Source organism: Salvelinus namaycush, chromosome 16 (assembly GCF_016432855.1).
Source record: "Salvelinus namaycush isolate Seneca chromosome 16, SaNama_1.0, whole genome shotgun sequence".
In the NCBI taxonomy this organism is placed as follows: Eukaryota; Metazoa; Chordata; class Actinopteri; order Salmoniformes; family Salmonidae; genus Salvelinus; species Salvelinus namaycush.
In genome coordinates, this window is record NC_052322.1 from 23,189,214 (window position 1) to 23,215,390 (window position 26,177).

The window sequence follows — 26,177 nt, forward strand, 5'->3', positions numbered from 1 at the left end:
TTATCTAGAAAATACTTATAGACGACCTGGAGCCAGTGGGTTTGGTGAAGAATATGTAGCAAGGGTCAGCCGACGAGAGCATACAGGTCGCAGTGGTGGGTGGTATATGGGGCTTTGGTGACAAAACGGATGGCACTGTGATAGACTGCATCCAGTTTGCTGAGTAGAGTTTTGGAAGCTATTTTGTAAATGACATTGCCGAAGTTGAGGATTGGTAGGATAGTCAGTTTTACGAGGGTATGTTTGGCAGCGTGAGTGAAGGTGGCTTTGTTGTGAAATAGGAAGCAGATTATAGATATTATTTTGATTTGGAGATGCTTAATATGAGTCTGGAAAGAGAGTTTACAGTCTAGCCGGACACCTAGGTATGTGTAGTTGACCACATATTCTAAGTCAGAACCGTCCAGAGTAGTGATGCTAGTCGGGCGGGCGGGTGCGGGCAGCGATCGTTTGAAGAGCATGCATTTAGTTTTACTTGCATTTAAGAGCAGTTGGAGGCCATGGAAGGAGTGTTGTATGGCATTGAAGCTCGTTTGGAGGTTTGTTAACACAGTGTCCAAAGAAGGGCCAGATGTATACAGAATGGTGTTGTCTGTGTAGAGGTGGATCAGGGAATCACCCGCAGAAAGAGCGACATCGTTGATATATACAGAGAAAAGAGTAGGCCCGAGAATTGAACCCTGTGGTTAACACCCTGAACTCTATCTGAGAAGTTGTTGTAAACCAGGCGAGGCAGTCATTTGAGAAACAAAGGCTGTTGAGTCTTCCGATAAGAATACTGTGATTGACAGAGTCAAAAGCCTTGGCCAGGTCGATGAAGACGGCTGCACAGTACTGTCTTTTATCGATGGCGGTTATGATATAATTTAGTACCTTGAGCGTGGCTGAGGTGTATTTGTGACCAGCTCGGAAACCGAATTGCACAGCGGAGAAGGTACGGTGGGATTCGAAATGGACAGTGATTTGTTTGTTAACTTGGCTTTCGAAGACTTTAGAAAAGGCAGGGTAGGATGGATATAGGTCTGTAACAGTTTGGGTATAGAGTGTCACCACTTTTGAAGAGGGGGATGACCGCGGCAGCTTTCCAATCTTTAAGAATCTCGGACGAGAGGTTGAACAGACTAGTAATAGGGGTTGCAACAATGGCGGCCTCTCTTTTTGAAAGAGAGGGTCCAGATTGTCTAGCCCAGCTGATTTGTACGGGTCCAGGTTTTGCAGCTCTTTCAGAACATCAGCTATCTGGATTTGGGTGAAGAAGTAGCTGGGGAGGCTTGGGCAAGTAGCTGCGGGGGGTGCGGAGCTGTTGGTCGGGGTTGGGGTAGCCAGGAGGAAAGCTTGGCCAGCTGTAGAGAAATGTATATTGACATTTTCGATTATTGTGGATTTATCAGTGGTGACAGTGTTTCCTAGCCTCAGTGCAGTGGGCAGCTGGGAGGAGGTGCTCTTATTCTCCATGGACTTTACAGTGTCCCAAAACTTTTTGGAGTTAGAGCTACAGGATGCAAATTTCTGTTTGAAAAAGCTAGCCTTTGCTTTCCTAACTGACTGTGTGTATTGGTTCCTGACTTCCCTGAAGAGTTGCATATCGCGGGGGCTATTCGATGCTAAAGCAGTACGCCACATGATGTTTTTGTGCTGGTCGAGGGCAGTCAGGTCTGGAGTGAACCAAGGGCTATATTTGTTCTTAGTTCTACATTTTTTGAAAGGGGCATGCTTATTTAAGATGGTGAGGACTTTTAAAGAACAACCAGGCATCCTCTACTGATGGGATGAGGTCAATATCCTTCCAGGATACCCGGGCCAGGTCGATTAGAAAGGCCTGCTCGCAGAAGTGTTTAGGGAGCGTTTGACAGTGATGAGGGGTGGTCGTTTGACCGCGGACCCATAACGGATGCAGGAAATGAGGCAGTGATCGCTGAGATCCTGATTGAAAACAGCAGAGGTGTATTTGGAGTGCAAGTTGGTCAGGATAATATCTATGAGGATGCCCATGTTTACGGATTTAGGGTTGTACCTGGTGGGTTCCTTTTTAATTTGTGTGAGATTGAGGGCATCTAGCTTAGATTGTAGGATGGCCGGGGTGTTAAGCATGTCCCAGTTTAGGTCACCTAACAGAATGAAATCTGAAGATAGATGGGGGGCAATCAATTCACATATGGTGTCCAGGGCACAGCTGGGGGCTATAACAGGCGGCAACATTGAGAGACTTGTTTCTGGAGAGATTAATTTAAAAAAATTGAAGCTCGAACTGCAGGCATCAGCTATGTAGCCAAGTGATCATAGGGTCCAGTGAACAGCAATAGATAAAACAGGGAAGCCATTAGGTAGTCGTTACTACGCTAGCCGGGAGATGCGCCTGGCTCGAGGCTAACTGGTGCTAGCTTCGGGACAAGGGCATCACCGACGTCCGGCAAAGGCCGGTTGAGGGCACATCGGCCAGAATTACGTTGGCAGACCAGTCGTGATGGATCGGCGGGGCTCCGTGTCGACTAAGGCTCCAGGCCAAATTGGCAAAAGAGGTATTATAGCTAGAGTAATTTTGTTTGCTAGCCGGGAGATGCTCCTGGCTCGAGGCTAACTGGTGCTAGCTTCGGGACAAGAGCGTTAGCCACCATAGCCACTCCGGTGCGCCCGGTGCAAAGGTCCAGAGCTTACGGCAGGAATCCGGTGATGTAGTGGCTTCTAGTTGTGTTAGTGAAGAGTCAGTGAGGCATCAGCTGTGAAGCCGAGGGATCATAGGGTCCACTGAGCAGGCTGGGAGATGGACTTGGCTCAAGGCTAGCTTCGGGGCTGGGCCACTCGGTAGCAGCTAGCTAGCTGCGATGATTCGGAGTAATGGTCCAGAGCTTACGGCAGGAATCCGGTGATGTAGTGGAGAAAAGCAGTCCAATATGCTCAGGGTTGATATCGCGCTGTGCAGACTGGCAGGTATTATCCAGGCTAAAAGCGGCTGGTGTCTGAGCTAAAGGTAAAGGCCGCTAGCAGTGGCTAACAATGACTAAATAGCTAGTAGCTAAATAGCTGGTTAGCTTCTGATGGTTAGCTGCTGATGGAGGTTCTAGCTATAAGGTCTAAAAATAGCAGATCCGTATCACATTGGGTGAGGCGGGTTGCCGGAAGGTATATTTAATTTAAAAATGGATAAAAGAGATATATACAAAAAAAGACAAAAAAAACATAAAATTTACACAGGACAACAACAAACACGTCCGCACTGCTACGCCATCTTGGAATTGCAGGATCAGATGGTGACAGGTGTCCCAGCAGGGTCAGACAGCCAGGGAAGACCAGTCTACAGAGCTCAGATGAAATTTGCAGTATATTATAACAACCAGTGAAAGGATACAAAATTCCATCTTGAGTTGATGGGTAGACTACAGTCTGGGATCTGGGAGTGATGGTCATTTCAATTATCGAACCATTGATTCTATTCTTGGATAATACTAATGTATAAATGTACACCAAGGTAATTCTTTGTCATGCCTCATCTGAGCAGGATCAGATGGTAACAGGGGTCTCAGCAGAGTCAGGCAGCCAGGGGAGACCAGTCTGTGACGGAGCTGTGGTGAACTTTTGCAGATACAACCCTTTATTCTTTCTGTGCAGCAAACACTGGACAAAGAAGAAGCTTCAAAGATTGAAACTATTTTAAGAGAGTCTGACAAACCTCTAAAGTTGATTTCCAAACTGTATCAAGGGTTGATAGAGGCTTTTCCCGATGACACAAAACATGTAACACAAAAATATGAGGAAGACCTGGGAGACGCTATTGATGATGATGAATGGATACAGATATGTTAGAATGCCAAGTCATGTTCATATAATCTCAGACATAAATTACTGCAGTTTAAGACCATACATAGAACATTCTATATGCCAGTGAAACTGAATATCAGGCACTCAGAAATGTCATTCGTCTGCTGGAGGTGTAAAACACAAAAGGGGACATATTTGCATATGTTGTGGTCTTGTGAAGGATGGGTAAATTCTGGCAAAGAGTATGTTAATTTATCTCAGCATGTCAACAGATTCTCTCCGTTTTTGTTTGCTTGGAAATGTTGATACTGAAGACTGTTATCAGAAGAAACTGTGTAACCTTGCATTTATAGCGGCTAAGAAATGCTTTGGCATTAATTGGAAGGTTGGTTATCCTCCCACAATGTCACAATGGATGGCAAAAATGTCAAGTTAAGTATCACTAGATTTGATTTATTACAAGAGTAAAGGTATACTGTGGAACTTTCATAAGGTCTGGATTCTTGAAAAAAAGCTGACATTCAGCTTCCACAGCCCCAAATAAATGTCAATACTTATTGCATTGTTTCTTTGGTAATGAGGCCTCTATTGGACACTAGATTGCCAACAAGACAAATACAAAAGTGCAAAAGAGAAGCCAGACAGGCAGGAAATATAACATATAATGCAGCAAGTAAAGACTCACACTTATTTTGGTAGCATCCTTTGACATCTCGTCCTGGGGTACAACCTGTAGGAAAGAGATTTGAAAGAATAAGAAACTTTAGCAATACTTGTATTTAAAAAAATAATAATCCCCACTGCCTTACATCGATGATGAGTCCACTTACAGGTAATTTAACCAAAGAGCAGAACATAGATAATGGGTCTAATAATGCCTACTTTACAGGTAATTGCATCCAAAACGTACAGCTGTACTCAAAATTCCGTACGGTATGTACAGTATCCTCTATTAAGAGGAATAGATTGAGAGGTGAAACCTGGGTTGGGGCATTTTGAGAAGTGTAACTTGGTCCAAATATACAATTTTAAAAGGAATAGTTTCACCATATTAAGACGAGAGTTCAGTTTATGTAACAGGGTTCAACTTAAAATGAGGGACAGACATAAATTACTCACTAAACAATAAATAATCATCTCCAGAAATGACTGTTAAAGCAACAAAATAACTATGGCTTTACAATGGGGGTGACATTTCTTTTAAATGTTGGGGTTTAGTGGGGTAAAATCTACCTAGAAGTCACGGAGGGACATGTCAAAATACTGAATTTCAGCACTTCAGCAAGTTTTTATTCATATAAAAACATTTGATTTATTGAATTCTCCATGTAGTCTATATTAAACGGCAACATATTAAATATAACAGTCTTTTAAAATTCCATATTGGTGCACAATTTCTACTTAAAATATCAAAAGGCACTCTTTTCATGGAACCACCCACCTGTGTTTCCCCCAAGGCACCAATCTCCACAATCTTAGTATTCCCCACAATTGTAATATGAATTCGAAAAACCAAAAAATTATGCTATGCTATCAACCTGTGCCTATATTATCATGTAGGCATGATTCATCAAGAAAATGAGGGTTCACTACAGCACAGCCTGTACAGTATTCTAGGTCAGTAGCACCACCTGCCTCCAGCCTCCACTACCTCCAGCAAGGGAAGGAAGCATGGTGTAACACAGCCAGTCCTCAGGGACACTTCATGAATAATGAATCACAGTGAGGTGAGAGGAAGTTTCTTTACATTTCTCCCTTTTCCAATTAAAAAGTGTTGGAAAACACAGCAGGAGAACTGGAAAACATTCTGTGTGTCCTCATGGAAAACCTGCTCTGCTTTACCCAGCTCAGGTGCATTTTCCCATGAGATGGTTCCTCAGCCTCCTCTTCTGTTCCTGTGCCTCAGGGGCACCTGGGGAACCTGCTGCTATTTCTGCCTACTGCAGTGATTAATGTGTGGTTTATTACCTTGCTGCTCACCTCACTCAGTTTATTCCTATGTACTTTATTAGTTGGTACTGATTCTGACTTGTATAGCTGTGCCTTGATGGCAAACTCTAAGGATTGGGATTTAGTCAGGAGTTTGTGCACTGTATTCTAATGCTATGCTTGCTACTTGCATTTCTGTTTGCAATGTGGGAGAGTAAAAATACTTTGTTCCATCTTCTGCCTCAAACCTTTGATCACTGATCACAGAACACCTCACCAACAACATTCTCTCAGCAGTGACAGAGTGAGCAGTCTAGCTACCTGATTGGAGGTCCATGGCTGTTTCTCTGTCCAGTCTTTGTGGTTCCTGATATACCACCACTGGATCTCAAGGGAGTAGGAGGGGCCTGCCCCCCGGAAGGAGCATGCCATCTCCACGTCCTGGCCACTCTGTGCTGTGATGTCATGGGGGACCTCTGTGAACACAGCTGTATGGAGAAAAAAGCTAAGTTAACAGTTGGCTTTAAAAACGATGACTCAGTCCTCTCTGAAGACAATATGGGTGGTGTTTTCTCTTACTGCAGTTGATTTACAGTGATGATAATACACTGTGATTGTAAATGGTCTCTAATAGAATATTGAGTTAACCCTAGTAATAGTGTGCATAAATCGTAATTTTTTAAAATAACACAACACAATCTAGAAATACTTGTTTTTCTAAGCAACTATGAGGAATACAATCATAAATCCTCATTTACCAGTTGAAACATTTCCATTTAGATGAGTATCATTTGTTGGTCTGATGTAATAAGGAGCATCCAGACACTGCACTTGATTAATCTATGAATTTGCTTTTTCCAATTATTGATAAACATGCACCTGTTAAGAAACTGACTGTTAGAACTGTTAAGGCTCCATGGATTGATGAGGCATTGAAAGAGATGGGGCAAAAGGAGTGGCTAATAACTCTGGCTGCACATCTGAATGGCTGATTTTCTGCAAATTAAGAAATGATGTGACTAAACTCAACAAAAATAAGAAGAATCTGTATTATGAAGCCAATATCAATTATATAAAGAATGATGGAAAAAAGCTTTTGAGTACTTTAAATGAGATTATGGGCAGAAAGACAAATTATTTAATTGAATCAACTGGCTTATTCATCACAAAACCATGTGATGTTGCCAATTATTTTAATGATTACATCATTGGCAAAGTGGCCAAACAACAAACCTCAGCTGAATCTGGTAATAAATTATGTGGCTGTTGAACAAGTTAAGGGGACAACTGTATTTGGTGCTACCTTAGATTGTCAACTGTCAAGGTCAAAACATATAGATTCAATGGTTGTAAAGATGGGGAGAGGTCTGTCCACACTCTAAACAGCAAGTCCTGCAGACTCTAGTTTTCTCTTATCCTGATTATTGTCCCGTTATGTGGTCAAGTGGTGCAAAGAAAGACCTAGTTAAGCTGCAGCTGGCCCAGAACAGAGCGGCACGTCTTGCTCTTCATTGTAAACAGAGGGCTGATATAAATACTGTGCATGACAGTCTGTCTTGGCTAAGAGTTGAGGAGAGACTGACTGGATCACTTCTTCTTTTTATAAGAAACATTAATGTGTTGAAAATTCAAAATTGTTTGCATAGTGAACTTACACACAGCTCTGACACACACACTTACCCCACCAGACATGCCACCAGGGGTCTTTTCATAGTCCCCAAATCCAGAACAAATTCAAGAAAGCGTACAGTATTATATAGAGCCATTATTGCATGGAACTCCCTTCCATTTCATTTTGCTCAAATGAACAGCAAACCTTGTTTCAAAAACAGATAAAGCAACAACTCACAATACAATGCCTCTCCCCTATTTGACCTAGATATTTTGTGTGTATGTATTGATATGTAGGCTACGTGTGCTGTTATTAAATGTATGCAGTTCTGTCCTTGGGCTGTTCTTGTCTATTAATGTCATGTTTCATGTTCTGTGTGGACCCCAGGAAGAGTAGTTCTGCTTTAGCAGTAGCTAATGGGGATCCTAATCAAATACCAAAAATACCAATCATTGTGCTCACCTGGCTTGCTCTTTAGTTAGCCTACTTATACAAAGTTTGTAATATTTTGTTTTATTAATGTACCACTCTGCTTGTTTACTAAAGAAGGCATTAATGCTAAAACAGCTCCCCTGTTTTGTTTTTTAGTTAAAATATGTACTGAAGGTTTGAGCTACAACAGACAGCTTTGACAGATTTTCTAAAGTAGTTCTGATGAGCAATGTCACAACTGGAGAGTGAAGCCTTGCTGAAGAGCTGGCAAACTAAAGAGGATTGGGTGTATCTCTCTCCAGCATAAAACCACTCAATAGGTTATGCAAAACTAGTGTTTACTAAACCAACACTCACAAACTAGATGTGAATGTGTTCACAAACACATAGTGTGAATATGCAGTTTAATAAAAATGTATTAAGTTTAGCCTGTCATAATGTAAACTGGCATTGAATGTTTACTCTTGTTCAAACGTGGATATCAGTAACCTATGTCAAAAGAGCTTAGCACATTCTGAGGTTAGAATATCTTAATTTTCCCACTATATTTCACAGGGAAGCGGAGCTAGAGTTGGGCTTCATCCCAGACACCTGCCTGGGTGGGAGGAGAGCAAGGAAGCTGCCTGGGCTGAGCTGGATCCTCTCCATGTATAACACAGGCTGAAATCCCTCACATGGGTAAACTAGCCTCAGTAGAATGAAGACATCAGCTCTTCTGATCCCAGCACATCCGTTTATTAACTGGGCCCAAATCCTCTTAAACGCTCCCTTAAACACATTTTTAATTTGCTTCTAATCCCGTTCATGGCAACGGAAGCTCACAGGGAGCAACCACACGTTCCCACGGGTGTATTGGTGGTGCTCACACCGATGAAGTCTGTCTAACTCTGGTGAAAAGTGTCTTTCTTCAGATTCACAATGAAGTCAGCATGGCAAACCATTGTAGGTTAATTAACCTCCAAAATGTTCTTCACAAAAAATGCAGGTGATAGCACCAAAACCAAATATTTTAGTTCAGGGGTGTCAAACTCTTTGGAGGGCCTAGTGTCTGCCTAGTGTCTGCTGGTTTTTGGTTTTCCTTTCAATTAAAACCTAGACAACCAGGTGAGGGGAGTTCTTTACTAATTAGTGACTTGAATTAATCAATCAAGAACAAGGGAGGAGCGAAAACCGGCAGTCACTCGGCCTTCCGTGGAATGAGTTTGACACGTGTTTTAGATAATAAAAAAAGTGTATCTTTGGTGCTTACCAGAAAACACTACCCATAAAAACGACATCAACCTTGAGAAAATCAACTGGCTGGAGAATGAGAGAGAGAGTGAACAGCATTGTCTGAGCTATAGAGAGAGAGAGAGGTGGCCATGGTGCTGAAAGTCTAGTGCTGCTGCCAGCTTATTACTAGCTCCCAGGTGGTAGGCTTATTCAATCTCCACTAGAATACCGGAGAACATAGAGACAATAAACTAATTCCGTTTCTTCCTAAAATTTCGATCTATCTTTTTTTTTATTCCACCGCTCTCAGGCCTGAGTTTAATAGCCTCTGTAAATCTCTGGGCCAACTGTGCATACTGAGAAAGCAATGTCTCCCGCTCCAGAGAGCTACAAGCCCCAAGTCATATCTCCTTGTAAATCGATCAAATCCCTTTGAATTTCATTTGCCAGACACAAAACACACTTTGTATTGATTCACCTTTATGGTAGGAAGTGGAGCCTACAGCTTTCTTGTATTCAAATCCAATCCAATCAAATCAAATCAAATTGTATTTGTCACATGCACATGGTTAGCAGATGTTAATGCGAGTGTAGCGAAATGCTTGTGCTTCTAGTTCCGACAATGCAGTAATAACCAACGAGTAATCTAACCTCACAATTTGTGATGTAAACTGTCATTAAATGGACAGGCTCTCTGTATTGTTTTTTGACGTTGATCATGTTTATTTTTGATTTAGTACAGACGTGGGATCTTAAAATAATCCTGCAGCAACAGGAAATGTGAATTATTATGTGAATTATAATTAATGCCCGTTTTTGTAGGATTCATACATTTTCCATAAGGGAAACTTCCAGAACCTTTTTGAACATCAAATACACCTTTTTAAACCTCAGGTTTTACATTTCCAGGAAAGTTCTCCTGCAACAGGTTGATCAAATGAAGATCCTACATCTGTATGAATCATGCCAAATGGGTTTAGAGGGAAAATATGTGGGAATGATTGACAATACAAGTCTGTGGATATTTCTCTTATTAATGCTTACATGACAACATTGACTTAGAAACAATGCTAATTCAAAGATGGCCTGTGTAATCACTAGCACCCTGTCTGCACATCTTAATTAGAGCCCTCAAAGGACTTTGGAAGTTGGATATGAAATGTCTGGAGGAATCATTATCTTCACAATAACACAATAGTGTAAATAGAATTAGACAATCACTACAATCAATGCTGAAAAAACTGCAACAGAAAGACAGACATGACAGATGAACAAAGGCCCACCCACAATGCAGAGAAATGGATAAGAAAGAATGAATCTTTGAGGCTCCGGAAAGCCTGGGAGGGCTCTTGTCATCATCTTCCTTTGAAATGTGGAGTTAGTTAATGAAACCCTGATAAAAGCTAGCTGGAGGTGCTTCTTCATGCTATTGTCTTAATCCACACTACCTTAAAACTTCATATTATTTTGTAAGATATCCTGTAGCTAATGACAGATAAAAATAGAGATTCACCACATATCCTCACTGCATGAGACCTTTTCTTGAATCTCATTGATTTATTTTGTGGAATCTTGAAAAAATGGCCAAAAGGAAGGGGGATTGCAGCCCACACTGTACTGTAAACAGAGAGATGGAGATATATTTGATTGTACAGTATAAAAATGACTGAGTGTGGCTGGGATGGGAAATAAACCATTTCTATCATATATTCTCTTGAGATCATATGAGCGAGGCAAGCAGTCTGGTAACTTGTTTATTGGAATCTACAGCAGCAGCTTATACTCAGGAGAAATTCCGCTCAAGCCTCCAAATAAAACATTATTCCAAGTTGCAGTCTGATAGTCACACTGCACAGCACAGACAACTGTGCACAGACATCAAGCCATTACACAACATAAACATCATTTGCATTCTCCTTCTCTGATCCATATTCTGGGCTGGAAGTTGCTGTACCGCAAACACTCATCTAGAGTTCCACTCTCACCCCCATGAAATTACACTGCAACAGTCTTCGCCTCTCTCGCGCACTTTTTAAATATCTCATAACACCGCAACCACAGGAGTCCATCTCTGAATATAAATGCTTCTGTTCTGTAATGTTGAGTTTGAAAGTGTTGAAATCATCCTGCACTAATTTTGGTGGTTAGACACTGTGGTGGGAAAAGTACCCAATTGTCATACTTGAGTAAAAGTAAAGATACCTTAATAGAAAATGACTCAAGTAAAAGTGAAAGTCACCTAGAAAAATACTACTTGATTAAAAGTCTAAAAGTATTTGGCTTTAAATATACTTAAGTATTGAAAGAAAATGTAATTGCAAAAATATACTTAAGTATCAAAAGTAAAAGTATAAATAATTTCACATTCCTTATAATAAGCAAATCAGAAGGCACCATTTTTATTTTTTTTATTTATTGATTTATGGATAGACAGGGGCACACTATAACACGCAGACATAATTTACAAATGAAGCATTTGTGTTTAGTGAGCCCTCCAGGTCAGAAGCAGTAGGGATGACCATGGATGTTCTCTTGATAAGTGAGTGAATTGGACCATTTTCCTGTCCTGTGAAGCATTCAAAATGTAATGAGTACTTTTGGGTGTCAAGGAAAATGTATGGAGTAAAAAGTACATTATTTTCTTTAGGAATGTAGTGAAGTAAATGTAGTCAAAAATATAAATAGTAAAGTAAATTACAGATACCCCCAATAAAGTATTTTTACTTAAGTACTGTACACCACTGGTTAGACAACAGTAGACAAATGTTGGTAGTTCCCCCTTTACAATGTAGCTAGCTCTGGGGAACAGCAGTAATCACTGGGAATGAAAGCAGGAACACAAGAAAAAGACAGAGAAAGAGCAAGAGAAAAGAGAGAGATAGAAAGAGAGAGAGAGAGATAGAAAGAGAGATAGAGTGTGTGAGAGAGAGTGTGTGAGAGAGAGAGAGAGAGTGTGTGAGAGAGAGAGAGAGAGAGAGAGAGAGCAAGAGAAAAAAGAAAAGAGAGAGATAGAAAGAGAGAGAGAGATAGAAAGAGAGATAGAGTGTGAGAGAGAGAGAGTGTGAGAGAGTGTGAGAGAGAGAGAGAGCAAGAGAAAAGAGAGATAGAAAGAGAGAGAGATAGAAAGAGAGAGAGATAGAAAGAGAGATAGAGTGTGTGAGAGAGAGAGAGAGAGAGTGAGAGAGAGAGAGAGAGAGAGAGAGAGAGAGAGAGAGAGAGCAAGAGAAAAGAGAGAGATATAAAGAGAGAGAGAGAGATAGAAAGAGAGATAGTGTGTGAGAGAGAGAGAGAGTGTGAGAGAGAGAGAGGAACTTTTTTTTTTCATTTTTTTTTTTCACTTTTGTATAATATCTACCTCACTTGCTTTGGCAATGTTAACACATGTTTCCCATGCCAATAAAGCCCCTTGAATTGAATTGAAATTGAATTGAGAGGAAGAGAAAAGAGAGCGATAGAAAGAGAGAGAGAGATAGAAAGAGAGATAGAGTGTGTGAGAGAGAGAGAGAGAGTGTGTGAGAGAGAGAGTGTGAGAGAGAGAGAGAGAGAGACAGAGAGAGAGAGAAAGAAAGAAATAAAGCAGTATATCAACAGCTCACACAATTACTCCAGAAACAAAGGGCTAAGCACAATGGAGTCACACTGGCTTCAAATAACCAACTCCTGCATCAAGAATACTGATGCCAAAACTTCAATACCGTCTTCCATTTAATCCACCACTACCATCCACAGCCTTGGGCATCTCTCCAACTTGATCTCACTAGAGCTCATTTTGTGCAATCCCTGCTGTTTTGGCTCAAAATCAAAGTTCAAAGAATATCCCCTGCCACAGAAAATAACGTAAAAAGTGACTGAAGTTTCAGCTAAGTTTATCAGAGGTTCTCTAGACAGAGCTCATCGGTTCATATTGTAATGGTAAATAACATTGGGCAATGGACTCAGGACAATGGTGATGCGTATTAGTGATCTCTGTTATGTGTGGTCAATAAATTCCATGTGGTAGCATTCGTATAGCTCTTGTTCCAACCATCATCCACAGGGCTGAGGATTTCAAAATGTTTCATCACTAACAGTGTTAGCTACATGTAAAGCCCCCCCCCCACCCCCCCACCCTCCACCTTGCAGCCCAAAACCCCAGCTCTCAAAACCATTATGATCCATGCTGGGGGTCTGCCTCTGTCGCTTAGAGCTCCTGCTGCTGTGGGATGATGTATGAGGATATTGTTCCTTACAGCACAGCATGTCTGGTATCTGTAAGGCAATCTAGCGATATGAATCATGTCATCATCAGCCTCCTCTTAAGATGTCAGTGTTATGCAGTACAGGGGGAGCTCTAATGAACTACACATCTCTACTGATCTGGAGGCAGATACTCAAGGATTGTACATGGCACTTTTGAAAATAGAATGTAGATGCGGGAAGAGAGGGAAGGGAAGGTGAGTGGGATGCCAGAGTGTTCACAAAGGGAGAGAGCGATGGAGAGAGAAACACACCAGGGGTGAAGATGGTGTCAGTAGAGAGAGAGAGAGAGAACGAGAGAAGAGAGAAGAAAAGAAAAGGGAGAGTCATTTGAAGAAGAGGAACTAAGAGGAACTCGAGATAGTGGAGAATAGTGACATTTAAAAAGAGGACATCTTGAGGGCCCTGGGAATGGACATACATTTACAAAGAACACAGAATGCACTCTACACACAAAGTCGTGTTTTTCTTTTATAGCCTAGTCTTGATTCTTTTAACAAGAAATATCTATTCGAATGTCAGTATCTATAAACACATATGTAGTCACTGCAGCTTTTAACCCCTGGATGAAAAATAGCATGAAAACAAGTTATGAGAGTGATGTGCAATGACGCGCTCTCCCTCCCTAGATGATAGCTGGCCTAGCAGATTCATTAACCTCTGCAGTTGCCCCCACAGACCCAGGCAGAGAGAGGCTCGTCGCTGAGCACAGCCTCTCCCTTTGATTCCTCACTTATCACTGGCAGGCCAGCCAGCTCCATCCACTCCACTGAAATAATTGCCTCTTCTTATGATGCTCGCTTAATATACTGTAAATAGCAGCGGTCAGGTTTCAAAGACACCTGTAAGCATCTTGAAGACACAGTAAACAGACAGTGACTAACTATCCAAAGGTCATCTGGCTGTTGGTTTGTTTATGCTGTGATGTAATGCATATAGCCCATTTTGAAATTAGTCTTTAGTGAACGTCTTTTGCTTTCGTTCTTATGAAGTGAAATTCTCTGTAGATATTTCTGTTTGTAATGAATAGTCTACATGTTTAGGCCTAGTAATTTTCCTGGAAAAAGGTATTGTAAATATTTTGGAGAACAGTGGAAGCTGGGGTAATTGAAATTAAAATATGATTAACCCTCGTTTGAGTCGTACAATTTTTCCATGAGTAATTTTGACACAAGACAGAGTTCGGATTTATGCAGCTGATTACAAAAAGTCAATAAAGTGACAATCTGAAAAACAGCTGTCAAACATGATCATACATGAACCTTGTGAAGCCTCTGTTCTCAGGACAAAGCTGAAGTCATTGGAGATTTAGGCCTACAGTATATAACACCACAATAAAATATGTGTAATGTATTTTACAGAGCTTAATAAAGCAGGATTTTGGGTCACAACCAGTAGTTACTATAACAAGCATAAAAGCTCAAAATGATTATGGCATGGGATGTTTAACATGATCTAGTGGAAATACCAAGGCTTTATAATCCAGTCATCTGTATGCTACTTCCAACGCATCTAACAGTCAAAATAGCATCATTCAGAATGATCACATAATAATTAAATGAGATTGTTCACTTCAGCGATTTACAGAATGGTGTTTATTGGTTATTGTTGTGCATACAAAGCAATTTTCTTGTTACAGCATTTGGGAGAAATTGGTAAGAATATCATCATTATCTAAATGTCTTAAAAACCAACACTGCAAAAACTCTCCAGTGGGAGAATGTGTTAAATACTCTGTCACTGTTTCATAGAATTTCTGGCTGAGCTAAAAGGACAGAAAAATATTCAACTAGGTTAAACACTGTACCAAATGAGTGATATTACTGTTGTACAAAAAACAAAGGTCACATGACAGACAAACACTGAGCCCCATGCTGAGCTGCCTGCATAACAATATGCAAGCAGTATCCTGTGAGACAGGGGGCTTTTGAGTCCATTGACGTATGCAACTAGTGACTCCTCCATGGCACTGTTTCCACTGTGTTTCATCCGTCACGAAGGAGAGCGATTAAATAGCCTCCCCACAACAATCAATGAATTCAGAGGCAAATACCTCACCTCAGAGATGGGACCATCAATAATCACAACAGTACTTCCTAGGGAAGGCATACAGTAGCTATCCAGAAGCTCTATCTGGACTCAGTAGACATGGATTCAAAATGCACTCATAACAATACATCCACACACAACAGCCTACACAGCCAGTTAAAGGTGTGAAATCCACTGAAACCCTTTGAACCTTCAAGTAAAAAAAGAAAGGAACATAGAAAACAAAAAAGAGCATATTTTTGCTCGTCCTCTTTAAATCTCCCCAGCCAGCTAGCTAGCCAGCAGCCATCCAAGCCAGCTCTCTGGGGCCAGATACAAATGGTGTGATGCAGCGCTACGAGAGACATCAGCATTTGGTATCTAATCTTCTCGCCTTCCTAATGCACCCAGGAGTCTCTCTCTCCAGCAGCTGAGACTGAGAGGAGAGCTGATAGCTCAGAGAGCCAGCTAAGGCCAGGATAGGAGAGCAGGAGAGGAGAGGAGAGGAGCTGGAAGTCTGCCCGACAGTGCTACTGAAATTGCCCGACAGTGCTACTGAAATTGCCCGACAGTGCTACTGAAATTCACCTCCACTTAAATCGGCTTCTCCTCCTCAGGCGTTCCTAAGGAGATGCTCATGGGGCAACCTGACACCAAAAATAAGAAATAAACAGGGCCTTTTAAGAGAACATGTAGTCAGGGATTTAACAAAACAGCCATGCTGTCTTTTTTTCATCTCCCTTCACTTGTGGTGACTTTGATGAATGATGTAACTCACTGCTTATGTTTAGCGCTCATCTGAAATATACTGAATCAGACAGAAGCAAGCTGGCCGGCCCACTGTGGACTGCAAGTCGGAAGTCCTTGGAAAGACAGGAAAGAAAGACTTGGAAAATTCTGTGTTATCTAATACAATAGCAAAAGGTGATTTGCTGCGTCCTCCGAAACACAACCCAACCAAGCCGCACTGCTTCTTAACACAGCGCGCATCCAACCCAGAAGCCAGCCGCACCAATGTATCGGAGGAAACACTGTACACCTGGCGACCTTGGTTAGCGTGCACTGCGCCCGGCCTGCCACAGGAGTCGCTGGTGCGTGATGACACAAGGATATCCCTACCGGCCAAACCCTCCCTAACCTGGACGACGCTAGGCCAATTGTGCGTCGCCCCACGGACCTCCCGGTTGCAGCCGGCTGCAGCCGGCGAACCCAGAGTCTCTGGTGGCACAGCTAGCGCTGCGATGCAGTGCCTTAGACCACTGCGCCACGCGGGCTGTTTCCAAAAGGTAAACACAAGATCGGGAGCAATTTTGTCAAATTGTTACTTTTGTTACATGTTTGCAACCTGATAATTAACATGATTTATCAATATAAATTAAAAGTGCACTGAAAACCTGGATTCTCACTTTATCCATTGCACAGTTGTTCTTATTACTCAATCCTAGCTTACCATGAACTCCATGTTTGATGAGCTTGCCTATTTAATGACTGCTACATAGGAGGCTGGTGAGTGGAGGACGGCTCAAAATAATCACTGGAATAGAGTGAATGGAGTGATATCAAAATATTAAGTGGTATTAAATACCATTCTATTCATTCCGTTCCAGCCATTATGAGCCCGTCCTCCCCAATTAAGGTGCCACCAGCCACCTATGGCTGAATTACCAGTCAATATCCTTCACATAAGAACAGAAAACCAGATAAATATAATATGCCCGTCCCACTTTCTCAAACCACCCCTTTAATCCATTTAAAATAAAACACTTCTGAGAACTCTGAGACTGTCTCTTTTTCATTGAAAAGTACAGAACACCAGCTTTCAACAGTCTCTCTCAATGCCACATCAGTGGAGCCTTTGACAGCATGACTGTAGAGAGAGAGCAGCAATGACTTTGACGTGCCATATTAAAAAGAAAAACAGCCATGAAAAGTGTCACATTTGATAGGCCGCAACACATCAACCGTCTGCAGAAAAGTCCCCAGACATCCAACACCCTAAAAAAAAAAACATAAGCTAATTTCTTTGGCCGCTAATCAAAAGTGACTCTGTGAATACGATGGCCTGATAATAATTTATCTGCAGTAGAATGTATCATCTCTTGTAGCTAAATGTATTGTCCTTCTAAATGTTATCCTCCAGGCCGTCAACTGAAGTGATGACTTCAATCACATCTAACTGGGGACAAAAGCTTGCTATTAACTATCCATCATTGTAACCAACACTACTAATACATCAGTGTACTCAGATGGCTGAATGTCATGGTATTGCATAATTGTGTATATGATAGCCAGATGACGATCTAATTAGCAACATCTCTTTTTGCTATATTTGTGAACATATCATTGTAATAGGCCCGCCGTACTTGGCCAAAGCACCAATCTAACAGCAAAGTAACTGGATAGAGACAGAACCATTGCTGAAGGGAGCATTAGCTCTGAGCAGGAGGTGTGTGCAGTCAAGCAATACAAAACCACAGAAAAATGTAATTTACCATTCTACATTACTGATAGGTGCAAGCTATCCAGCCCACTAGCCTTTTGAAATACCAAGTAGCCCTTAAAATATTACTGGCAGCAATTAGAGGGACGGGTAAAAGACAGAAACATTGAATATGAAAGACAGACAGGAGCTAATGGTTGGGTTTTAAACAATCCTGTGAATAACATGCAACATGCATGCAGATATCAATTCCCTGTTGTCAAATTGCCTTTCGTACTAAATTTCTCTCAGTTATTCCAAGCTTTCTACACTTGCTTATTGTGTAAAACACAACATTGTAGATCATTAAAACCAAGAAAATACCATGGAACACACTATAAATACAAAGAGAAACAGAAAAAGTGAGTCTCCTGTGTATTACCATCACCCCCTCTGGCTGAGCCAGCCCATTCCCAGAATGAGATGATTGAACAGTGCTGCTGGGTCTCCATTCACCCACTGTGTGTGAACCAGCCGCTCCACAGCAGCATAATTAGGGCTGGTCACTGGCGAGAAAGAGAAACGGTATAATGGATGTCCCTGTCTCAACATGGCCCCAGGCCAGCCTTCTAATTGAGCCAGGACTCTGATATGGTAGACGGGATCATGATGGCTAGTTAACGTTGTATTTCCACACTGATAACATTGTTTTTCAACGCACTGTGTAGGCTACCAGATTGAATAATACTGCTAACTAGCCCACATGCGTTCAGTAGCAACATACTGTAAGCCTATTGAAAAGCAGTAACATAAATATGTTTTTACTGGTGTGACCAAAATCCATCTCGTGTTTACAAAATAATCAAATGAATCTGCCTGATTACAACAACAAAAAAGTATAATCATAACTGGTAGACAAAGTTGTTTTTCTCCAAGCCCTTGAATGTTGTGTAATGCTGATAATGGGAGTAATAATTTGTTGGTGCCCATCAGCGATGTGACACTGATGTCAATCCATATTAGTCATCAAGGTTGCACAAAGTAGTTGCCGTGGTGAAGTTTCTAACTCAGTGCATATGTCTGTTATTAACTGATCACTTCCGACCTAATACTGACAAAAAGTATAATACCTCTTTGTTTTCAAGGACAAGCCACATGTAAAGAAAAAACATAAATTAAAAAGGTTTTATTCTTTTTAGCATGTGGCCTGTCCTTAAAAACAAAGAGGTATTATACTTCAAACATTTACTCAAGCTGCTGTCTTCATTGGTTCGTTTCGGGACACCCATGGGGGCATGCAAGCTATTTGGAGAAGCAAATCTCAGTTCGACTCCACTAAAGCAAATCAACATGACTCCACTACTCACGCTGACTGCCAACATATGAGCCCTGCCAAGTCCTCTCCAGGAGGTCTGCGATAGCCACCACAGCAGTCATGTGTCTAATGTGAGATAAGCTTGCTCACTCTTCCAACCAGAGCCCAGAAGGATCCCTCAATCCAGTCGTCTTATGATCAAGGCTGGAGGAAATATAGAGGAAATATGGTTTGTTCTCTGACTCCAGAGACACTGGCATGAAAGGGACAGAGACTGTGACTCTGTATTGCCAGTCAAAAGGCACATATTTTCTTCTCCAAAGTGCTCTGGGGATATGTTTGGCCAGAGACATAAGGACATGAAAGGGAAATGACAAGGAAAAGACTGGTTCACTTTGAAGCGCTTACACTCCACAAGAGCCATCAGAACTGAATACACAGAGCGAAAACACATTGCATGACTGCTGGCTGACCCTACAGTTTGTAATGGGCTGCGTTTGGAGAGGAAAAGGAAATGGAGAGAAAGAAAGAGTGAGAAATGGTAAGGAGGTTGTATCAGGAGGCCTGCAATAAGTGCCCTGTCCATTCAATGCAGGTCTGAAGCCTAGTGGTTAAGAGCGTGGGCCAGTAAATGAAAGGTTGCTGGTTCGAATCCCTGACCCTACTAAGTGAAACATCTGTTGATGTGCTCTTGAGCAAGGCACTTAACCATAAACGCTCCTGTAAGTTGCTCTGAAAAAGAGTGTCTGCTAAATGACAAAAAATCTAATGTAAATGGTACTTTATGCTACTGGAACCTTTTGGTCAACAGGGCTTCCCTGCATTACCCACTGCTAGGAGAAATCAAAAATAGTTCAGTGGTTTGCTTCATATATGGCCCTCAAAAAGCTTCTATACAACTGCAAAGCATATTTTTTTGTAGTGTAGTTCCAGGCTCATCTAAACATCTAACATATATTACACCCACTCATAAAACAGGGAGTGGAGAGGAAGTGTACCATTCAGAGCAGCTTATCTTGCCTGGTCTCAGGGTAATCTAGTCTGGTTAAGGCCTTAGTACCCTTCCCACCAGAGGGGCATCTGTCCCAAGATGATTCATCCTGGCTGAGCATGGTAGGGAGAGGAGCTGCTGCCAGCCCAGCCCAGCCAGGATCCCACCACTGAGAGCAGGCCAGAGACCAGCCTGTCAGCCTCTCCTGCTCAGCGTGAGCCTGGCTTAATGAATAGTCAACAGAAACTGCTAAGGCTGAAGCAGGAGTGACTGTAGGCCTAGAGCAGAGAGCAGAGAGAGGACATGGACGTTAGGTGGATGTTTGTTATATAGCGGCCCATACTATTGTTGAAAAGGAAATTTGAAAAATTTGCCTTGACATGTCATATTTTATTCAATAACCTATCGGTTTAAATAATATTACCGGTATATTCATAATCTGTACACTGTTGGCTCTCAGTGTCTCAGTCTCTATGTGGGAGTTGCAGGATCTGGTTGTTTTCTCTCCTCTTTAGCACTTAATTGATTCATTAATGTCATTTGATTGGCTAGATACAGTGCATTCGGAAAGTTTTCAGACTCCTTGACTTTTTCCAAAATTTGTTACGTTACAGCCTTGTTCTAAAATGGAATAAATAGTTTTTTCCCCTCATCAATCTACACACAATACCCCATAATGACAAAGCAAAAACAGGTTTTTAAGAAATGTTTGAAAATTTATAAAATAAAATAAAAATGAAATATCACATTTACATAATTATTCAGACCCTTTACTCAGTACTTTGTTGAAGCACCTTTGGCAGCGATTACAGCCTAGTGTCCTCTTGGGTATGACGCTACAAGCTTGGCACACCTGTATTTGGGGAGTTTCTCCCATTCTTCTCTGCAGATCATCTCAAGCTCTGTCAGGTTAGATGGGGAGCGTCGCTGCACAGCTATTTTAAGGTCTCTTCAGAGATGTTAAATCGGGTTCAAGTCCGGCTCTGGCTGGGCCACTCAAGGACATTCAGACTTGTCCCGAAGCCACTCCTGCGTTGTCTTGGCTGTGTGCTTAGGGTTGTTGTCCTGTTGAAAGGTGAACCTTCATCTCAGTCTGAGGTCCTGAGCACTCTGGAGCAGGTTTTCATCAAGATTTCTCTGTACTTTCCCTCGATCCTGACTAGTCTCCCAGTCCCTGCTGCTGAAAAACATCCCCACAGCATGATGCTGCCACCACCATGCTTCACCGTAGGTTTCCTCCAGACATGACGCTTGGTATTCAGGCCAAAGAGTTCAATCTTGATTTCATCAGACCAGATAATCTTGTTTCTCATGGTCTGAGAATCCTTTAGGTGCTTTTTGCCAAACTCCATGCGAGCTGTCATGTGCCTTTTACTGAGGAGTGGCTTCTGTCTGGCCACTCTACCATAAAGGCCTGATTTGTTGAGTGCTGCAGAGATTGTTGTCCTTCTGGAAGCATCTCCCATCTCCACAGAGGAACTCTGGAGCTCCCACCGGGTTCTTGGTCTCCTCCCTGAGCAAGGCCCTTCTCCCCCGATTGCTCAGTTTGGCCGGGCGGTGGTTCCAAACTTCTTGCATTTAAGAATAATGGAGGCCATTGTGTTCTTGGGGACCTTCAACGCGGCAGAAATGTTATGGTACCCTTCCCCAGACCCTTCCAAATCGTGTCCAATCAATTTTATTTACCACAGGAGGGCTCCAATCAAGTTGTAGAAACATCTCAAGGATGATCAATGGAAACAGGATGTACCTGAGCTCAATTTTGAGTCTTATAGCAAAGGGTCTGAATACTTATGTCAATAAGGTATTTCTGTTTTTTATTTACAAAAATGTCTAAAAAAACATTTTTCGCTTTGTCATTATGGGCTATTGTGTGTAGATTGATGAGGATATTTTTTAATTTAATCAATTTTAGAATAAGGCTGTAACATAACAAAATGTGGAAAATGTCAAGGGCTCTGAATACTTTCTGAACGCACTGTAAAAATCCCTCTGCATAACAGTTGGTGATGCAGACTGCAGCATTCAGAAAATCTGTAGTGAATTACAAATAATGGATAATGTCAACCGACACAATGACTGCAGGGACATTATATTATAATATTTAGCCCACCTTGTAGCCTTTCAGGGCCAGTTTACCCGCTCTATGCTATCCCTGTTGCCACTAATTTAGGTCAAAAGCAGTGGGAGATTCATGCATCTGTAGAGGTGATGGCAAGCGGTGGATGGACACAGTTGGCTGTCTGTAACAGTGTGACCTGCATGTCAGCCTGTTCTGTCTGGTTCCAGCCCACTGGCAAGAGGTTTACCCACACACCCTGGAGGAGCAGGTAATGAGGGTTCACACCCTGATACAAATGTCCGTTTTTTTCCTGCACATTAATTTTGGACACCAAGGTGCTTCCCATTTTCAAACTGGTTTACTCGGATAAAGTTTTATCAGGGCAACATATTCCCCGTCTTAAGCTTTTCCATGGTGGACTAACGAGGCCTGGTGAGGCAATGTTCCTCCTCTGCAGTTTTCCTCCTCTGCTTCTCCTTAGATTAAAAGTTAATGAGTCATCAGAGAGATCTAATTTCCGTCACTGATCACACAACCCAACATCACACTCTACTTCACACAACCCAACCACAGAAATGATACCATGCATGTTATCATACTAGTATCGGCTAGTAATACCAGTGGGCATAATAGTGATGTTAGTGCTGGCAGAAGTAAGAATCTGATGTTACACTTTGTTCCAGGGTATCATCAGTATCTTGCTCAAGGGCATGGAGGCACTTAGCCTCACACGCAATCTTCTCTTCTCAACAGTCCATTTTTCTACACATGCCAAACTTCTGCCCACACATCTGCTGAGCTGACAACCAAGCAGCTGGAATCTCAAACAGATGATGATGAACCCAGACAATACATGTTAATCTGAGTGATGCAACTAACTGTAAAATAGACTGCAGGAAGCCAGAGAGAATGTTGGTGCATCATAAGAGAGGATGTGTCTCTAGTAGAGATGTTTTAGTCCTCCAGTTAGTAACAGAATTTTTACCATTGTAGCCTATTATTGGACTACCCACTTCTTACATGGCACTTGTTATCCACTACATTCTGAAAAAGATCAGTATTGTGTCAGAATATAGGCTTGATGTATTCAATTACCACCTGCAGTGGTTCTTTCAACAGTTAATTTTCAGAAGCTGATCATTACATGGTTGTAACTATACAATTACGAGATCAAAATCAAAGCAACCCAGCTGACATAGTTTAGTTGAAACAAATAGATAGCTTCCACACACATATATTTGGATAAATATAATACAGTTGATTGAGATGAACATGACATTTTCAATAACAATATGTCATTCATCAATGTGGAGAGTTGCACCCTCACGAGGTATTTTCATCATAATATGTCTGCCCCCACTATTGCTCTGCTATGACGTAAATAGGATTGTCAGTGTGCTAAGTATTAACTTTTATTTCACAGAAAACGGTATCTACAGATTTGTACATAAACAAATAAAAAAAGTTAAATAACAGTGCATATAGAACATGAATTAGCTGCAGGCGCTTGACTACCGGTAATATTAATGTGCAAAATAAATCCCTCATCCTTCTACCTCAGGTGTTCCCTTTATAAAGAAAAACACCTTTGCATCAGTTGCCTCCACCCTGATCGTAGGCTACTCTCCCTCTATACCCGCAGTATCTTCCTGGTGTTTACTGTCAATTGTTCCTTTCTGCATGTTGCACACTAATATCATTAGAATTGAACCAAATAAAACATTAGGACAGAAACGTACCGTTCCCGGAGATGTGGTTCTCTACCTCTGCATGTCCACCTTGCCTTGTGGAGGCACTAAGTTGGATGTAGAGTCCCATGTAATGTAAAGTCCCTACTATTACCCCAAAGGCTCCCATCTCTTTTGTTTGAGATTCCGTATTCTTTGCCACTCTCTCACATTAGGTGTACTAAGTTTACAAGATAAAATCCAGGCAACGTGTTGTGTAGATAGACCCGGATTTTAAACAAAAGCGCAGATCGCAGATATGAAGCGGTTTGATGGTGCAGCCACCCTCTAGTGCAAGTCGCTGATACCTCGCTTCAGCTCCGTCGGCTCTGGATGCGGCGGAGGGAGATTTCTCCTCACACACAGAAAGGGGAGTGAGTGCCTTGCAATGGGGAATATCAATTAGGCGGAATGATCTGAGCGAGTTATTTATTCATTAAACTTTTACAAGACGGTCATTCTTAAAGCTGTAGGACCATCCATATTTGACAAACTATATCTATCTGTCTGCATTTATAGCATAGAAAAACAAAAACTAATTAAGACAACTGATGCAAAACATAAATTAATATGTTCAATTAACCTTGGTAGGACATCAACAGGTGGAGAATTTATGAATGTCTTTGCCTACATCAGTCACATGTTGCTAATCACGATTCCAATAACTGGAGTTTTCTTTATTGGCTAAGTGTCCAACAAATTGCTATCATTGGTGCAACTAGGCTTTGGGTGTCAATCAATTTTGGAAGTCTGCATGCTGTTTGGTTTTGCACTGATATGATCAACCTAAAGCCATATGATAGAGTGACATAAACATCTGATCACCACTTCAGCTATAATCCCACATTCGATGCGCCTGTAAAAGTAATGCATAGTTAATGTATTCAGCTCCATATGCCAGTTAAGATAGAATTTGAGAAAGAGGTATATTGAGGACAATTCATAGCTTTGGGGGAAAATATGTTCCTGATCGTAATGCTTAACATAGGCTATTGTCTCCGGTCTGGTCGTAAAAGCACACAGACGCATCACAGCCATTTCAGGGACCAATGACACAGCACTGCACAATCAGCCCCATGGACAGTGCCAAACTGACAGGATGCGCTCTTCGCCCTGGATGCACACAGAACATACAGTGGACAGACTGTGGGATATACAGTGCCTTAAGAAAGATACCCCTCGACTTATTCCACATTTTGTTGTGTTACAGCCCGAATTCGAAATTGATTAAAAATCATGTTTTCCCTCAGCCATCTACACACAATACCCATAATTACAAAGTGGAAACATGCTTTTTGGATTATTTTGCAAATTGATTGACAATTAAATACAGAAATATCTCATGTACATAAGTATTCACACTCCTGAGTCAATACTTTGTAGAAGCACCTTTGGCAGTGATTACAGCTGTTTTCCACACCTGGATTGTTCAAAATTTGCCCATTATTCTTTTCAGAATTCTTCAAGCTTTGTCAAATTGGTTGTTGGTCATTGCTAGACAACCATTTTCAGGTCTTGCCATAGATTTTCAAGTAGATTTAAGTCAAACTGTAATTTGGCCAGTCAGGAACATTCACTGTCTTCCTGGTAAGCAACTCCAGTGTAGATTTGGTATTGTGTTTTAGGTTATTGTCCTGATGAAAGGTGAATTCATCTCCCAGTGTTTGGTGAAAAGCAGACTGACCAGGTTTTCCTCTAGGATTTTGCCTGTACTTAGCTCCATTCTGTTTCTTCTTTTTATCCTGAAAAACTCCCCAGTCCTTAATGATTACAAGCATACTCATAACATGACGCAGCCACCACTATGCCTGAAAATATGGAGAGAGGTAATCAGTAATGTGTTGTATTGGATTTGTCCCAAACATTAGACTTTGTATTCAGGAGAAAAAGCTTATTGCATTGCCACATATTTTTGCAGTATTAATATAGTGCCTGGTTGGAAATGGGATGCATGTTTTGGAATATTTTAATTCTGTTCAGGCTTCCTTCTTTTTGCTCAGTGAATTAGGTTAGTGTTGTTTAAGTTTTCTCCTATCACAGTCATTAAACTAACTGTTTTAAGTCACCATTGGCTTCATGGTGAAATCCCTGAGTGGTTTCCTTCCTCTCTGACAACTGAGTTAGGAAGGAAACCTGTATCTTTGTAGTGACTGGATGTATTGATACACCATCCAAAGTGTAATTAATAACTTCACCATGCTCAAATGGATATTCAATGTCTGTTTTATTTTTATTTGTTACCCCTCTACCAATAGGTGCTCTTCCTTGCGAGGCAATGGAAAACCTCCCTGGTCTTTGTGGTTGAATCTGTGTTTGAAATTCACTGCTCGACTGAGGTACCTTACAGATAATTGTATGTGTGGGATACAGAGATGAGGTAGTCATTCAAAAATAATGTTAACCACTATTACTTTACATAGGTCCACGCAACTTATTCTATGACTTGTTAAGCACATTT

The 26,177-nt window shown here is 41.5% G+C and overlaps 1 protein-coding gene across 1 annotated transcript in view; it reads right to left on the reverse strand.

Annotated features, from left to right (window-relative positions):
- The window catches only part of LOC120061574 (V-set and transmembrane domain-containing protein 2-like protein), a 33,279-nt gene extending 9,430 nt beyond the window's left edge, over window positions 1–23,849 (reverse strand). Inside the window, exons 1-4 of the mRNA XM_039011484.1 lie at window positions 23,732–23,849; window positions 6,007–6,173; window positions 5,585–5,602; window positions 4,442–4,474 (exon numbers count right to left, since the gene is read on the reverse strand). Coding sequence (XP_038867412.1) covers window positions 4,442–4,474; window positions 5,585–5,602; window positions 6,007–6,173; window positions 23,732–23,849 — 336 coding nt within the window. The remainder of the gene's footprint in view (window positions 1–4,441; window positions 4,475–5,584; window positions 5,603–6,006; window positions 6,174–23,731) is intronic.
- Between the last annotated feature and the right edge of the window lie 2,328 nt (window positions 23,850–26,177).